Here is an 18,137-nt window from a genome sequence, read left to right on the forward strand (position 1 = left end):
CTATATAAAAGAGACTTCAGATACAGTATTAGGGGACCACTAAAGCCTATATAAAATAGACTTCAGATACAGTATTAGGGGACCACTAAAGCCTATATAAAATAGACTTCAGATACAGTATTAGGGGACCACTGAGGCATATATAAAAGCATCCAAAAAGCAGCGTCATATGACCTTTTAAAGCATCAAATGTGGAGTAAATCATACAATATTTTCCTCTGCTATGTAGTGGACTAAAGGTATAAAGAAGCATACAATGAAAATACTCATGTAAAGTACAAGTACTTTTTTTTACATTTTTAAATCTAAAGGTACTGCTTGTTGGTACTTTTACTGACGTAAAAGTTCAGAGTACTTCTTCCGCCACTCCTGGGACACTGAACGTTGTAATACCATTTTAGAACAGCGGGTGGCGGTGTTTTACCATCAACCGTAATAGCGACGACCCCGGAAGCACTATGGCACCAAAGATCCTCCCTCTGCCTCGGTTGTGCCCATATGTCAATGGTTGTGCCTGGTAAAGTGTGTATTTGGGTGCTGTTGAAGCTACACAATGTTCACAGGGTGAAGACAGCCTTTATCATCGGTCCATGATGTCTAAACTGCAGGCGGTGAAGGCGCTGGTGGCCGAGAGACTGGCGGCGGCTGCGGAGGAGATACTCAGCGCTGTCGAGAAGAAGCTGCTGCACACATCAGGTGTGTAAACACACAAGACACGTTTTTAATAACTAAATAATATTTGATAAGAGAAGTCAACAACCACCTACTTCTATATAATGTCTTATATGACATTCCTATTCAGCGGTGTAATCAAAGACAGACAGATGTTTACTCAATTTTGAGGTACCTGCAATGGAGGAAGGAGACCGGGGATAGTTGTAACATTTTTGACATTTCTGTCTGTATCTTGGAGCTCTTTTTTAGCCAGTGCGTTCAAAATGTGATATAAACTATTTATATAGTTTGTTATTAAATGGAGTAGCTGTTATCTCTGCAACCCGAACAGAAAATTGATGGTTTACTCTCAAACACAAGGAGGAAAATGTTAAAAAGCTACCCCGTAGTCCGGGTTAGTTCTACCATACCCTGGGGTGACATGTAATGTAACATTTGGTATACACTGGGTTTTTTTCTTGCTAAAATGTGCCGTGTCTGTTACAGGAGACTGATTCTTTACATGTATAACAGTCGACTGTAAAGAAACATTTGAGCTGTTTGGAGCAGCAAAAGTATGATATGAAAAGCTGTGGTATGTTTTACTGACGTTTTGGCTGCAAATTCACAAATTTAAGGACTGAACATGAATGCACCATTCTGCCTTTTTAACTAAACCAACCTTTATTTTCAGCTAAATCTCCACACATATCTTTAAAAAAGGATAATGAATACAGAAATACAAAACAAGCTTCCCTGTTGAGGGAAAATACATTTATTTTATATGGGAAGCTTTTCTTGCAGCAGAATTAGTCTTGCATTTACTCACACTCGTGTATATAGTCTGGCTGTCACCAGACCAAGCTCAATCTTTTAAGATTGAACATTAGTCTGGGGAGTCTGCTCTGTATTTTCTACTGCACATGAGGCGTGATCAACGGGCATAGTTCAAATGACTCTGTACGCAATTGGATAGTCCTTCAACCAATCAGACCAACGATCCGGGTGACGTAGCAGCGACAGCGGCATCAACGGGTTGCTGCGCTTCGGTGGCCGCTATGTTGAATGTAAACAAGAAGCTGCTCGGTCGCTTCTCTATCGTCATCGTGTTAAACCCGCCAATAGTGCGCCAGGTGGATAAGCCAGTTTGTGATTGGTCCCTGCAAATTTGTAACGGAAGCAGGATAGATAAACGTACAGGTTTCCAGCCTGAGCTGCAGGGCGAAATCAAATCGCCAGCAGATTGGGCTGGGTTTACCCAGTCTTAACTCGTATATATATTTTATTCCTTTATTCCTTTCTTCAGATATGCCACCTGAACAGCAGAGGGCAGCTGTACACAAGAGGCTGGCGGTGGTTGCTGAAGAGATCTTTAGGATCCTGGAGATAATGATGGGCGAATACGAGGCAGAGGTCTCCAGTTCCCACAAGGAGAGCGAACGTCAATGCCAACTGCTGGACATCACGTTGAAAGCGGAGGCAAATGTACAGAGAGCAGGTACATTATGCATTAAATAATGTTTATATTGCAAGAAGAATTTTTCTTGCTGGTACCATTTAATTTGTCATCATTTAATAAATTATTCGACAGAGCACAACAAAACAATGATGCTATCCCTGCTGTGCATTGTTTTGCCGTTTGTATGTAAATTATGAAACATTTAAAAATCAGCATTTTGAATTTCTACATTTATAGGCAACATTAAACAAGCAGTGTGGTTAAAAACATTTTTTTTTATTCATTTACTCAGTCATTCACCCTTGGCTAGAATTTTTTTGAAAACATCTGAACAGCCTTGCAGACATGAGTAATCTGGTGCCTTTTAAAGTGATTCCAAAATATTTTTTGACTGTCAAATGCTCACCCTCCATAGACTTTAAAGGTGCTGCAGAATAGAGCTTTTTTTTGTTTGTTGCTCACGCACACACAGTTTATAGGAAATATTCTTGTGGCCTAGAGTATTTACTGTATTGCAATTTCCATGCTGAATTTTCTCTTCGATCTTTCCTTTAGACAAACTGCCTCTCTCTGGGTCGGACTGTGAAAAGGACGTTTCCTCTGAGCAGAGCAGGAGCTCCAGTCAGCTCCAGAAAACATCAAATCCACCACAGATTAAAGACGCGTCTACGGAGACAGACTGTAGGCCCTCGCATCTTCGCCAAATACACAGAGCAGAAAAGGGCACTTCAACTATGATTGAAACAGAGACGCTGCCACCTGGCGACAAGGTTCTCTCATCCACCAACTCAGAAGCTGCGAGTGAAGACAATGATAATGAGATAAATGAGAAACCTCTCAAGTCAAACAAAAGAAAACCATTTCCCAACCATCAGATTCAAAGTCAGGGTGAGGATTGTTGCAAAATGTGTGGAAGGTCTTTCCACAAAAGTGTCACTGGGAAAAATAAAAAAAACCGGGAAAGGAACATTTCTATAACAAACAAGAGCCAAACTACGGGACAGAGTTGTTGCAGAGTTTGTGGAAAGTTTTTCCGGTACAAACGTTCTTTTCTGAAACACGTACTGACGCACGAACAGAGCTCCGATGTGTGTGGAGCCTGTGGGAAACTCCTTGACTCCGACGAGAGCTTGAAGGTGCATTTACAAACCCACAACGAAGGAAACATCTGCAGGGATCAAACGGACGACAAACGATCGGAGGCAGAGTGCTCTGACGCTGAGAGTAAGGTGGGCGACAGCGATGAGGAATGGAAGGACAGTGAAGCCAGTGATAGTGACGAGGGAGACAGTGAGAAAGATGGGACCAAAGACAGACATTGTTCGCAAAAGTACAAAACAAAAGCATCAAACAAACCTAAAAATAAGGATTACAAGGATTTATCGCAGTTGAAATACCGCTGCAAAGTGTGTGGCAAGTCTTTCTGCTACAGAGCCTCTTTTTTGAAGCATGTGCAAGAAGACGAGGGGGATACAGATCTTTGCGGTGTGTGTGGGAAACGTTTCGAGTCCGAGGACAGCTTAAGGCTTCACTTGCAAACTTACATCCGAACGAATGACTGTGAAGTTTGCGGCAAACACTTTGACGGCCACAAACAACTGGAGATGCACATGAGGACCCACACAGGAGAGAAGCCGTACATTTGCACCGTCTGCGGCAAGGCGTTTGCTCAAAATGGAAACCTAATGGGACACATGAGAGTTCACACGGGGGAGAAGCCGTACGTTTGCAGCGTGTGCGGTCAGAACTTTAGCTTTAAAGAATACATGATGGCTCACATGAGGATCCACACGGGGGAGAAGCCGTTTCTCTGCAGCGTCTGCGGGAAAGGATTCAGACAGAGGGGGACTCTGAAAACACACATGATGATCCACACAGGGGAGTCCACGCACCGATGCAGCGTGTGTGACAAGAAGTTCTACAAGAGCGGAGCGCTGAAGATCCACATGAGGTCGCACACGGGGGAGAAGCCGTATCTGTGCAACGTTTGTGGGAAAAGCTTCACAGCGAGCGGCTCGCTGACCAAACACATGGGCGTCCACGAGGGGGAGCGAACGCACGGCTGCAGTGTCTGCGGCACAGGGTTCGCGAGGAAGGAGGATTTGAAAAAACATGTTCAGACTCACGGGGACGAGGCCACACAGCTGACAAGTCTTTAATGCCTTTTTAAAATGGAGAATGGAATTCATTCATTTTAGAATGGAAATCGTGACACCCCTAGCTGCAGCCCTGATCTCATGACATCATGTCCGTTTGTTAAATATGGAGCTAGGTAAAGGAAGTGGTTAGCCTAGCTTAGCATAAAGACTGGAAGCAGCTCGTCTAAAGTAAAAAATACACCTAAAGATTAAAGTTAACTTATGGCGCTTACCCACTGCTAGTACCAGCTCTACTCGGCTAGGCCGCGGTGCCCCGTCCTCCTTTTTCCATTGCAGATTTAGTACCGCCTCATGCGTGAGGCGAGCGTGGCTGGTCGTCATAGCGACGCCGCAATATGAATTTTTGCGACACCGCAGGAAACTGCCGTGACCTAACGCGACACACACACAGAACGTCAAAGGTGTGTTGTTGTTGATTCTCCGCATGTGACAAATTTAGTTTCAAAAGAAGCTGGAGGCAGCAAAAAAACCCACCGCTGGCTAAACTATTTAAAGATGGCGGGTTTGTTCAGGACACCCCCGTCTGTCGCTAGCAATGATGACGCAGTGATTAGTGACGATTCTCTCGGACTAGTCTGCAGGTTTTCACGTCACCTTTTGGTATCGCCTCAGGTCGCTTGGAACCTTGACAGAGGTGATAACTAAAAAAAGTACCTGTTGGCAGGTACCAGGGACTTTTTTCATAATGGAAAACCAAAAAAGGCGAGTCGAGGCGAGTTGAGCAGGTACCATGTAATGGAAAAACGCCATTATTTACACAACTGATGGAAAGAAAGCAAATATTTTCCTAAATGCTGAACTATTCCTTTAAATGGTACATAACACTTTACATTTCAAGGGCACAAGGCTAGTTTGACATGTATTTTTTTGTACTTGTTATACACACGGTGCTTTTTAGTAAAACAGTTTAGAAACACTGTTATATTAAAGGCCTGTAGACTTACTGTTAGCTCACATGTATCACACAACTCGAACAAGTCTTAAAACGTCATTGTGCATGTTTTTTTTATTTGAAAGTGGAGTTTGTCTATATGGAGAGATGTAACAAAATGTTTAAAATATAAAATATTTTTGTTTTTAGTCAGTGTGTTTATTTACCTTCACTTATTAAAAAGGAAATATAAAAAAACTTAGAATTTGAGTTATATTCATTTCACAACTTGCCTTTTAATTCCAAAGTCTCTTGAGATGGTGCTACAGTGTATTATTTAAAATCCTCAATAAATGCAGGAAGTCTGTTCTATTGTCATTGACTGACTAATGTTAATATGGTTTTGAAGATGCAGCCTCAGAACAATGCCTTAATTTATTCGTATATAATTAAAAACACAATATATGGTATCATTTTCAGTCATATGCTGTGTCCCTAAATTGGCACTCAGTCATCAAAACCTTGAGAACCCCCGGTATATGATGTCTTGAAAAAGGTCATAGTATACTGTATCATAAAAGTCGTACAAAAATCATGTCCTAAAAGAAGTCATACGAAAAGTAGCGTATCTTCACAGGTACAGGCCTGACCCTGACAGCTCACAGATCTACCCTTATGGAAATAAAAATCTATGAATGACCTGCCAGAACCTGGAAAAGAGGCTATCCATAATTATAAGACAAGAGTTTTGTGTTTGTGTCTCATTTGTTAGAGAGAGAGAGAGAGAGATTCTCTCTCCCTCTTTCCTGTCTATCCACTGTCACTATATAATAAAGGGAAAAGCCCCAAAAAAATAATCTTTAAAAAATAAAAAGTCATGTTGAAAAGTCATAGTATAGTATTTCGAAAAAATGTCATAGTGTAGTATGTCGAAGTACAGTATTTCGAACAAAAAGTCATAGTATAGTATGTTGAAAAAAGTCATACTATATTATGTCGAAAAAAGGTCATAGTATAGTATGTCATGGAAAAGTCATAGTATAGTATGTTGAACATTTTTTATAAAGTCAGTATAGTATTTCGAAAAAATTTCAGTGTAGTATGTCGAAGTACAGTATTTCAAACAAAAAGTCATAGTATATATAGTATGTTGAAAAAAGTCATACTATATTATGTCGGAAAAAGGTCATAGTATAGTATGTCTGAAAAAAGTCATAGTATAGTATGTTGGAAAAAATTTCATAAAAAGTCATAGTATAGTATGTTATAAAAAGTCATAGTATAGTATGTCAAAATAAGTCATGGAAAAGTCATAAAAACTCATAGTATATAGTATGTCACAAAAGTCAGTATAGTATGTCGAAATAAGTCCTGGAAAATTCATATTAAAGTTTTTTTTTTTTTTAAATCTCATAAAAAGTCATAGTATAGTATGTCACAAAAGTCATTAAAAGTCATAGTATAGTATGTCGAAAAAATCTTATAAAAAGTCATAGTATGTTGAAAAATGTCACTGACAACCTAGCACCACCGCCACTTTTAGCCTACATCAACCGAACAACAGGTACTGATCGAGTCACAAGCAGATCCTCAAGAGACTGTTATTCCGCTGCGGTAAAGTTCTTTTAGTCAGTCAAGAGAGTGGAATTTAATCCCACACCATGTCAAACAATTAAACACATAAGTCTTCTTCTAAGCAGCTAAAACAATGGATGGTCAATACATGTACATGTCATTTATTATGTATGTATTCTGTTAGTTTCCAATCTAAACGTGTATTTTAGTTATTTTTCCCCCTTAGTTCACTTCTGCTTTTATTGTTTTCAACAGCTGTGTATTTTGTATAACCGTGCATTTAATAAATTTTACTGTCCTATACGTATAGTATGTCAAAAAAAGTCGTATAGTATGTCGAAAAAAAGTCATAAAAAAGTCATGGTATAGTATGTCAAAAAAGGTCATACTATACTATAACTTTTTATGACTTTTTTTTGACATACTATACTATGACTTTTTTATGATATTTTGGCCTCATCCTCTAGTCCCCTCCTCGCGGCTCCCTGCTCCACTCTACCTCCAATCTTCGCCTCACCTCTCCCCGCTCTCAGCCCCCGGCTTCCACGCCTTCCTCGAGCTCCTCGCCTGTTGCCTCCCCGTTCTCCCTGAGCTCCCCAGCTGCTCCCAGCCCCAGCCTGTGCCCGAATCCTGCTCCTTGGCGTCCACCTCCTCACAGCCCATCTCCCTACCCTTTTTCCCTTCATTCCAAATAAACCTCCTGTTTAAACTGAGCTGTACGTTTGGGTCCGTTCTGTCATTCCCCGTAACAGTATGTCGAAAAAAGTAATAAAAAAGCCATAGTATACTATGACGAAAAAAGATATAGTATTTCATGTCGAAAGAATTTATAAAAAAAAGTCATAGTGTATGTCAAAAAAGTCATAGTATAGTATGTCGAAAAAAGTCATTGTATAGTATGTCGAAAGAAAAGTCATAGTATAGAATGTTAGAAAATTTCTTTGTTATAGTATGTCAAAAAAGTCATAAAAAGTCATAGTATAGTATATCGAAAAATGTCACTGACATACTAGCTCCACCGCCACTTTTGCCTACATCAACAGAAGAACAGGTACTGATCAAGTCACAAGCAGATCTTCAAGAGACTGTTATTCCGCTGCGGTAAAGTTCTTTTAGTCAGTCAAGAGAGTGGAATTTAATCCTACACCATGTCAAACAATTAAACACATAAGTCTTCTTCTAAGCAGCTAAAACAATGGATGGTCAATACATGTACATGTCATTTATTATGTATGTATTCTGTTAGTTTGCAATCTAAACGTGTATTTTAGTTATTTTTCCCCCTTAGTTCACTTCTGCTTTTTATTGTTTTCAACAGCTGTGTACTTTCTATTCTTTGTAATCTGTACTCTGTTGTTTACCTTGTAACCGGTTTTGCTTTGTGCTTTGTTGGTTGCTAATATCATGATTCTGTGCTGTGTCTTGTTTTGTGTTGTATGTGTGTTCTGCATTGCCTCCGTTATCTTCTTTTTTGTTTCGAGCCCAGGGGACGACAGATTTTAAATTTGTTTTTTAAAAAAGCTTTTTGGCAAATTCTGGCATTGTATAACCGTGCATTTAATAGTTTTCTCTGTCCCGTATGTATAGTATGTCAAAAAAAGTCATAAAAAAGTCATAGTATGTTAGGGAAAATATGATGCATACTTTCCCTCTTGTTATTATTCAACTGTTTGCAGATAAACAACTGATGACACCAACACTTGTATCATGATTTTTACATTCTACGTTGTATTACAAAAGCTGCTGTAGAGAGCTTTTCGTTAGGTCATTGTCTGTACTATTCTGTAGTGCGGAGACAGCCTTCTTGTTGGGTTCTCAATAACATTTCTTCAGTGGTCTCTGTCTATCATTTCATATTGATATTTTTTTAAAGTCATAGTATAGTATGTTGAAAAAAGTCATAAAAAAGTCATAGTATAGTATGTCGAAAAAAGTCATAGTATAGTGTGTCGAAAAACGTCATAAAAAAGTCATAGTATAGCGTGTCGAAAAAAGTCATAGTATAGTATGTTCAAAAAAGTCATAAAAAAGTCATAGTACAGTACGTTGAATTAAAGTCATAAAAAAGTCATAGTATAGTATGTCAAAAAAGTCATAGTATAGTATGTCGAAAAAAGTCATAAGAAAGTCAAAGTATAGTATGTCGAAAAAAGTCATTGTATAGTGTGTCGAAAAAAGTTATAGTATAGTATATTGAATTAAAGTCATAAAAAAGTCATAGTATAGTATGTATAGTATGTCGAAAAAGTCATAAAAAAAGTATAAGGATTAATAGTAGTGTGTCGAAAAAAGTCATAGTATAGTATGTCGAAAAAAGTCATAGTACAATATGTTGAATTAAAGTCATGAAAAATTAATAATATAGCATGTCGAAAAAAGTTATAGTATAGTATATTGAATTAAAGTCAAAAAAGTCATAGTACAGTACATTGAATTAAAATCATAAAAAAGTCATAGTATAGTATGTCGAAGAAGTCATAAAAAAGTCATAGTATAGTATGACGAAAAAAGTCATAGTATAGTATGTTGAAAAAAGTCATAAAAAAGTCATAGTATAGTATGACGAAAAAAGTCATAGTATAGTATGTTGAAAAAAGTCATAAAAAAGTCATAGTATAGTATGTCGAAAAAAGTCATAAAAAAGTCATAGTATAGTATGTCAAAAAAAGTCATAATATAGTATGTCGAAAAAAATGTCATAAAAACGTCATATTATAGTATGTTAAATTAAAGTCATAAAAAAGTCATAGTACAGTATGTTGAATTAAAGTCATAAAAAAGTCATAGTATAGTATGTCAAAAAAGTCATGAAAAATTAATAATATAGCATGTCGAAATAAATTATAGTATAGTATGTCAAATTAAAGTCATAAAAATGTCATAGTACAGTACGTTGAATTAAAGTCATAAAAAAGTCATAGTATAGTATGTATAGCATGTCGAAAAAGTCATAAAAAAGTATAAGGATTAATAGTAGTGTGTCGAAAAAAGTCATAGTAGAGTATGTAAAAAAAAGTCATAGTATAGTATGTTGAAAAAAGTCATAAAAATAGTCATAGTATAGTATGTCGAAAAAAGTCATAGTATAGTGTGTCGAAAAACGTCATAAAAAAGTCATAGTATAGCGTGTCGAAAAAAGTCATAAAAAGTCATAGTATAGTATGTCAAATTAAAGTCATAAAAAAGTCATAGTACAGTACGTTGAATTAAAGTCATAAAAAAGTCATAGTATAGTATGTCAAAAAAGTCATAAGAAAGTCAAAGTATAGTATGTCGAAAAAAGTCATCGTATAGTGTGTCGAAAAAAGTCATAGTACAGTACGTTGAATTAAAGTCATAAAAAAGTCATAGTATAGTATGTATAGTATGTCGAAAAAGTCATAAAAAAAGTATAAGGATTAATAGTAGTGTGTCGAAAAAAGTCATAGTATAGTATGTCGAAAAAAAAGTCATAAAAAGTCATAGTACAGTATGTTGAATTAGTCATGAAAAATTAATAATATAGCATGTCGAAATAAGTTATAGTAAAGTATGTCGAATTAAAGTTATAAAAAAGTCATAGTACAGTACGTTGAATTAAAGTCATAAAAAAGTCATAGTATAGTATGTTGAAAAAAGTCATAAAAAAGTCATAGTATAGTATGTTGAAAAAGGTCATAGTATAGTATGTCGAAAAAAGTCATAAAAAAGTCATAGTACAGTACGTTGAATTAAAGTCATAAAAAAGTCATAATATAGTATGTTGAAAAAGTCATAAAAAAGTCATAGTATAGTATGTCGAAAAAAGTCATAAAAAGTCATAGTATAGTATGTCAAAAAAAGTCATAATATAGTATGTCGAAAAAAATGTCATAAAAAACGTCATAGTATAGTATGTTAAATTAAAGTCATAAAAAAGTCATAGTATAGTACGTTGAATAAAGTCATAAAAAAGTCATAGTATAGTATGTCAAAAAAGTCATAGTATATTATGTCGAAAAAAGTCATGAAAAATTAATAATATAGCATGTCGAAATAAATTATAGTATAGTATGTCAAATTAAAGTCATAAAAATGTCATAGTACAGTACGTTGAATTAAAGTCATAAAAAAGTCATAGTATAGTATGTCGAAAAAAGTCATTGTATAGTGTGTCAGAAAAAGTCATAAAAAAGTCATAGTACAGTACGTTGAAAAAAGTCATAAAAAAGTCATAGTATAGTATGTATAGCATGTCGAAAAAGTCATAAAAAAGTATAAGGATTAATAGTAGTGTGTCGAAAAAAGTCATAGTAGAGTATGTAAAAAAAAGTCATAGTATAGTATGTTGAAAAAAAGTCATAAAAACGTCATAATATAGTATGTTGAATTAAAATCATAAAAAGTCATAGTATAGTATGTCAAAAAAGTCATAAAAAGTCATAGTACAGTATGTTGAATTAAAGTCATGAAAAATTAATAATATAGCATGTCGAAATAAGTTATAGTATAGTATGTCGAATTAAAGTCATAAAAAAGTCATAGTACAGTACGTTGATTTAAGTCATAAAAAAGTCATAGTATAGTACGTTGAAAAAAGTCATAAGAAAGTCATAGTACAGTATGTCAAAAAAAGTCATAGTATAGTGTGTCGAAAAAAGTCATAAAAAAGTCATAGTACAGTACATTGAATTAAGTCATAAAAAAGTCATAGTATAGTATGTCGAAAAAAGTCATAGTATAGTATGTCGAAAAATATCATAAAAAAGTCATAGTATAGTATGTGAAAAAAGTCATTAAGGATTAATAGTAGTGTGTCGAGAAATGTAATAAAAAGTCATATTATAATGTGTTGAAAAAAGTCATAAAAAAGTCATAGTATAGTATGTCGAAACAAGTCATAGTATAGTATGTTCAAAAAAGTCATAAAAAAGTCATAGTACAGTACGTTGAATTAAAGTCATAAAAAAGTCATAGTATAGTATGTCGAAACAAGTCATAGTATAGTATGTCAAAAAAGTCATAGTATAGTGTGTCGAAAAAAGTCATAAAAAAGTCATAGTACAGTATGTTGAATTAAAGTCATAAAAAGTCATAGTATAGTATGTTGAAAAAAGTCATAAAAAAGTCATAATATAGTATGTCGAAAAAAAGTCATAAAAACGTCATAGTATAGTATGTTGAATTAAAATCATAAAAAAGTCATAGTATAGTATGTCGAAAACAAGTCATAAAAAAGTCATAGTACAGTATGTTGAATTAAAGTCATAAAAAAGTCATAGTATAGTATGTCGAAAAAAGTCATAAAAAAGTCATAGTACAGTATGTTGAATTAAAGTCATGAAAAATTAATAATATAGCATGTTGAAATAAGTTATAGTATAGTATGTCAAAAAAGTCATAAAAAAGTCATAGTACAGTACGTTGAATTAAAGTCATAAAAAGTCATAGTATAGTATGTTGAATTAAAATCATAAAAAAGTCATAGTATAGTATGTTGAAAAAAAGTCATAAAAAACGTCATAGTATAGTATGTCGAGAAATAAAAAAAAGTCATAGTATAGTATGTGAAAAAAGTCATTAAGGATTAATAGTAGTGTGTCGAGAAATGTAATAAAAAAGTAATATTATAATGTGTTGAAAAATGTCATAAAAAAGTCATAGTATAGTATGTCGAAACAAGTCATAGTATAGTATGTTGAAAAAAGTCATAAAAAAGTCATAGTATAGTATGACGAAAAAAGTCATAGTATAGTATGTCGAAAAAAGTCATAAAAAGTCATAGTGTAGTATGTCAAAAAAAGTCATAAAAAGTCATACTACAGTATGTTGAATTAAAGTCATAAAAAAGTCATAGTACAGTATGTTAAATTAAATTCATAAAAAAGTCATAGTATAGTATGTCGAAAAACAAGTCATAAAAAAGTCATAGTAGTATGTCAAAAAGTCATAAAAAGTCATAGTACAGTATGTTGAATTAAATTCATAAAAAAGTCATAGTATAGTATGTTGAAAAAGTCATAAAAAAGTCATAGTATAGTATGTCGAAAAAGTCATAGTATAGTATGTCGAAAAAAAAGTCATAAAAAGTCATAGTATAGTATGTTGAAAAAGTCATAAAAAAGTCATAGTATAGTATGTTGAAAAAAAAGTCATAAAAACGTCATAGTACAGTATGTCGAAAAAGTCATAGTATAGTATGTCGAAAAAAAAGTCATAAAAAGTCATAGTATAGTATGTTGAATTAAAATCATAAAAAAGTCATAGTATAGTATGTCAAAAAAAGTCATAAAAAAGTCATAGTATAGTATGTTGAAAAAAGTCATAAAAAAGCCATTGTATAGTATTACGAAAAAAGTCATAGTATATTATGTCGAAAAAATTCATAAAAAACTGGGAGTGTCCTGATGTGGCGTCCTTTTGGAAATTAGTATCTTCCACTTCATCAGATCTATTGGAGGTAGACATACCATGTTCTCCTAAAATACTGCTTCTAAATGATACTTCATCATTGAGCCTGTCCTCTACTCGGACCCGCACTCTATTAGCAGGGTTGACTGCAGCTAAGAGAATGTTGGCCTTGCGCTGGAAGCCCCCACGCACTCACACGCACCCAGTGGCTACAATAATTTTTGAGCAATCTCTACATGGAGTTGTCTGTAGCAAGAATGCATGGAGCTAGTCAGAAAACAATCCAAACCTGGACCTCTGCGGTGGTAGTGGTTAAAGATTTATTGAGTTGAGCTGAGGAAAATGTCTTTATTTGTAATTTTTTGTTTATTTTTGTGCACTTACTTCGGCCTATAGGGCACTGATATGATCAATGTACTATGTGCTGTATCACTATGTGTACTGTATGTAACATAGAAGATCATGTTGCGACATTGAGGGAGGGGGGATGTCGCTATTCTGGGGGGTATTCTGGAGGGGTGGGTGGAGGGAAGTGGATACTACTTGTTGTATTACTGTCTTTGAATTGTGTCATGCCCTCTTTTGAAAATAAAAAATAATTGATCACAAAAAGAAAAGTCATAGTATAGTATGTCAAAAAAGTCTTAAAAAGTCTAGTATAGTATGTCAAAAAAAGTCATAGTATAGTATGTTGAATTAAAGTCATAGTACAGTAGAATTAAAGTCATAGTATAGTGTGTTGAAAAAAGTCATAGTATATGTTAGGGAAATTATGATGCATACTTTCCCTCTTGTTATTATTAAACAGTTTGCATAGAATAATATTATACTGAATACTTTAAACAAGATAACATGGGAGCTGCTGTCTTGTCCTTGTCTGGAGCACTGTGTGATGCTGAGGAAGGAACAGGCGCTCTCTGACTAGATAGGGGAGATGTCATCGACTCTGACAAGACAAACAACTGACGACACCAACTCTTGTATCATGATTACCACATTCTACGTTGTATTACAAAAGCTGCTGTAGAGAGCTTTTCGTTAGGTCATTGTCTGTACTATTCTGTAGTGCGGAGACGGCCTTCTTGTTGGGTTCTCAAGTAAAATTAACTTTAATATATCTTCAGTGGTCTCTGTCTATTCTTGATAATATAATTATTATAGTATGTTGAAAAAAAGTCATAAAAAATTCAAAGTATAGTATGTCGAAAAACGTAATAGTATAGTATGTTGAAAAAAATCATAAAAAGTCATAGTATCGTATGTTGAAAAAGTCTTAAAAAGTCAAAGTATAGTATGTCGAAAAAAATCATAGTATGTCGAAAAAAAAGTCATAAAAAGTCATAGTATAGTATTTTGAAAAAAGTCATGAAAAAGCTCATAGTATAGTATGTCGAAATAAAGTTATAGTATATGTCAAAATATGTAAAAAACAGTCATATATCCAAAAAAGTAATTGTATAGTACGTTAAAAAAAGTCATAGTATGTCAAAAAGTCATAGTATAGTATGTTTAAATAAGGTTATAGTATAAAATGTCAGAATAAGTTAAAAAAAATGTCATAGTACAGAATGTCGTAAAAAAGAATCATTAAAAAGTCATAGTATAGTATGCCAAAAAAAGTAATAGTACAGTTTCTCGTACAAACCAAACAATCAATTTTGGATAAAATAACCAGCATATTACTCAATAATGAAAATAATTATTTGTCAATAGTTCAAAATGAGCTTTTTCTCAACCAACTACAACACTAAAATGCTGCTTTTACATTAAAAGCATGAGTAGAAAACGCTATCTTATGTAATAGTATAACATACATGTTTATTTCTGCTTTGAGTACTTTTACTTTTAATACTTTTAAGTACATTTTCCGGTTTATACTTACATACTTTTACTTGAGTAACATTTTCAATGCAGGACTGTTACTTGTAATAAAGTATTTTTACAGTGTGGTATTAGTACTTTTACTAAAGTTAAGGATCTGAATACTTCCTCCACCACTGCTAGTGTTGAATCTAACGACCCTTACATGAGAGAGGCTTTTATTGTGAACCAGAATTACATTTATGGAATGTGACTTCTTGAAGGCTCCATCTCTTTGTTTTGACGACCTCAGATTTGACAAACATAAGGTGTGTCTTGATCGGAACCATGAAATTGCAAAACATATTGTAGCAAAAACATAAACTCACAGACGTTCAATTTAAACACAATTTATTTTTCTGCTTAAATAACTACTTGGATCATCCAGTGTAGGCTATGTTGGTTCATCATACATGTTGGTACCAGATTTATCATCAACAATGGATGCTTAGGGTGGCTTTGTATGAAAAAAGACAGACATCATTTTCTTTTTAAATTGCACAGAAACAGAAGATCAGATGTTTAACAATGTGTGATCAATACTGTGATTTAGCCATTAATAAAAAGAACAATATTTGAATAATGGGACTAAAAATTAGATTCTCTGTTCTAATGTAAATACAACCTGTTAAAGTAAAGTAATCAAACCGTCAAAATAAAAGTCCCCTTTTTAAAACCACAGCAGATCTAAAAGCTTAAACTTACACTTCTAGAATGCATGATGGGCTTACAGATAAACATTTGTATTTGATGTTGCACACACACGCACACAGGGCTGCTAGCAATTAGGAGATAACACAATGTGCCGGTCTGCTGGTTACATTCGGGGACACCGTCAGTACCGTCCTGAAGGTTTGCTATCTGGTGTGTTTTCATTTTCATAAAGAATATAAAAAAAATAGTTACAGATGACAGATGGCTGGGTTATTATGAGTGCTCACAAAGACAGAAGTACCATCGCTCTAGTTGTATTACAGTGGGGTTTTTTTTTTTATTTGGAGGAAAATGAAAGGAAAGCGTTAAAAATAAAGTGACGTCACATGCAGCAAAATATTATTTCTCTGAAGACAAATAATGTTTCACAGGCTGAGCGGAAGAAGCTGTTGGCTTAAAAGAAACGTCCTTTGTTTAAAATCAAGCAGTTATTATTTTTTTTTTCTTCCATTAATTTCTCATTTACATACATCTTTTTTTTGTTCCTTTGTATATTCATTTGGGAAGAACATGTCAGATCGCACACTCAAGGCTGCTAAAACAGTGTCGACCGCTCAATACAAATGCACCGACTCTGCAAAGCTTCATCAACTCAAATCAGTGCATAAACAATCTGTGAAGCTACCGATTTTTTTTTTTTTTTTGGGATTTTATACAGTGTCATTTATATACAACAAAAATCACCCATGTACTATTATATTTCATTTAAAAAAAAAAAGAACACTCCTATACTGTGGGTCCAGGAGGAAAAAATAGACCGTATAAGGCGAGTGTCTGGGAGAGAGTGAATCACATGTCTTCCTTATCTGTCAGCGTTTAGTTTTCCTTTTTTGTGCCATCTTTGGTCACAGGCGCCCTTTATCCGTCGAAGATAAGAAAGCTCCAGCTCACGTCTATGCGTGTCCTTTTCGGTGTTGTTTCCAACAGAGTGAGTGAGTTTTGGTGACATGCTCATGCGAAATCAAAGAAAAGTAACTTGTTTTGCGTTGTCTTGCTGAGAACCATGCGTTGTAAGTGAAAGCTTCAGACACGTTTTGGCCGATTGACGAGGCTTCCAGTCTTGTTTTTCCTCCCAGGGTGTGTGGTGTTGCAGGTGGACGTCAGTGGACCTGGAGGGTGAAAGGTTACAAACTTGTATATTAAAATCTGAGCTGCTGTGAATGGATTGACGCTGTACATATTCAATTAAAGAATGTGCCATTACAACATAGAAGATCATGTTGGGACATTGAGGGAGGGGGGATGTCGCTATTCTGGGGGGTATTCTGGAGGGGTGGGTGGAGGGAAGTGGATACTACTTGTTGTATTACTGTCTTTGAATTGTGTCATGCCCTCTTTTGAAAATAAAAAATAATTGATCACAAAAAGAAAAGTCATAGTATAGTATGTCAAAAAAGTCTTAAAAAGTCTAGTGTAGTATGTCAAAAAAAGTCATTACAGAATCTGTTAAAAGGCTGATATTCTGCCATCAATTAGTTGGTTTATTTTTTTTAACGATCATTTCATTGATTTTCTAAGCAAATGCGTCAAATATCGCCAGCTGCTCTTCTCTGTTTTATATGATTGTAAAATAAATGGTAATTCAATTACATTTTTTAAGTTTGAAGTTGTTTTTTTTTTTTTTTTTACTATTTTCTGATATTTCATACAGGAATAGTCAGTATGCTTATTTGCTTTCTTGCAAGAAGATTGATACCACTCTCATGTCTGTACACTAAATATGAAGCTAGAGTCAACGGCTCCTTAGCTTAGCTTAGCTTAGCTTAGCACAAAGACTAGAAGCAGGAGGAGGAGGAAACAGCTACCCTGACTCTGTCCAGACATACCTCCCTTTAAAGCAATACTAGAGAACTTTTGCCGCTTTGGTCCCCCTACAGGTTGGAAGCAGAATTGTCCATTACATTACATTCAGAGTTCAAAATTAGCACCATCTACTAGCCAAATGCTGGTAAAATATGAAACTGGCTGGTAGATTTGCTTCACTCACTAGCCTAAAAAACAATGGTAATGTATTGTGTGGCTCGTAAAATTTGAACATTCACTAGCCATTTGGCTGGTGAACAAAAGAGTTAATTTTGAACCCTGATTACATTATGCAAGTTTGCCAGATCTGTAGTTCAAATGAACTGGACAATAGTCAGTTTACAAACAGGATATAAAATGTTTGTTAGTGAACTAAAGGTGAAAACTGAAGGTGTATTTTGGGGATTTTGTGGAGTCTAGCATGGCCGCAGGAACTGGGGGTGCGGAGGGTGCTACAGCACCCCCTAGCGCAGTGATTCTCAAACTTTTTTCAATAATGTACCCCTTTTGAATTGTTTCTTTAAGACGCTGGTCAGGGGGGACCAGCGCTAATCATTTTCGGTAGAAAAAAAAAAGTGTATATAAACAGGAACAGTACAGATCTGTCAGCGATAGATTTACTAAACAACAGCCTTGTAACTGAAAAAAACATTTCAATTTAAATGCTAATGAG

The 18,137-nt window shown here is 34.8% G+C and overlaps 2 protein-coding genes across 23 annotated transcripts in view; one reads left to right on the top strand and one right to left on the bottom strand.

Moving 5' to 3' along the window:
- Window positions 1-456: 456 nt before the first annotated feature.
- LOC144535886 (uncharacterized) lies at window positions 457-7,073 on the top strand. 2 transcript variants are annotated; one of them, XM_078278661.1, is made up of 3 exons: window positions 457-696; window positions 1,961-2,152; window positions 2,669-7,072. In XM_078278661.1, the coding sequence occupies exons 1-3, from the start codon at window positions 591-593 to the stop codon at window positions 4,270-4,272; spliced, it is 1,902 nt and encodes a 633-aa protein (XP_078134787.1). In that variant the 5' UTR covers window positions 457-590; the 3' UTR covers window positions 4,273-7,072. The 2 variants fall into 2 exon arrangements, with proteins under 2 accessions (XP_078134787.1, XP_078134788.1); XM_078278662.1 differs by lacking the exon at window positions 457-696 and having other exon boundaries at window positions 2,010-2,139; window positions 2,669-7,073.
- An 8,208-nt stretch (window positions 7,074-15,281) lies between these two features.
- LOC144535881 (ankyrin-3-like) overlaps window positions 15,282-18,137 on the bottom strand; it is a 178,456-nt gene continuing 175,600 nt past the window's right edge. For all 21 annotated transcript variants that reach the window (XM_078278637.1, XM_078278649.1, XM_078278655.1 and 18 more), the window contains one exon: window positions 15,282-16,770. The gene's annotated coding sequence lies outside the window, so the exon portion shown is untranslated. The remainder of the gene's footprint in view (window positions 16,771-18,137) is intronic.

This window comes from Sander vitreus, chromosome 21, assembly GCF_031162955.1.
Source record: "Sander vitreus isolate 19-12246 chromosome 21, sanVit1, whole genome shotgun sequence".
Classification (NCBI taxonomy): Eukaryota; Metazoa; Chordata; class Actinopteri; order Perciformes; family Percidae; genus Sander; species Sander vitreus.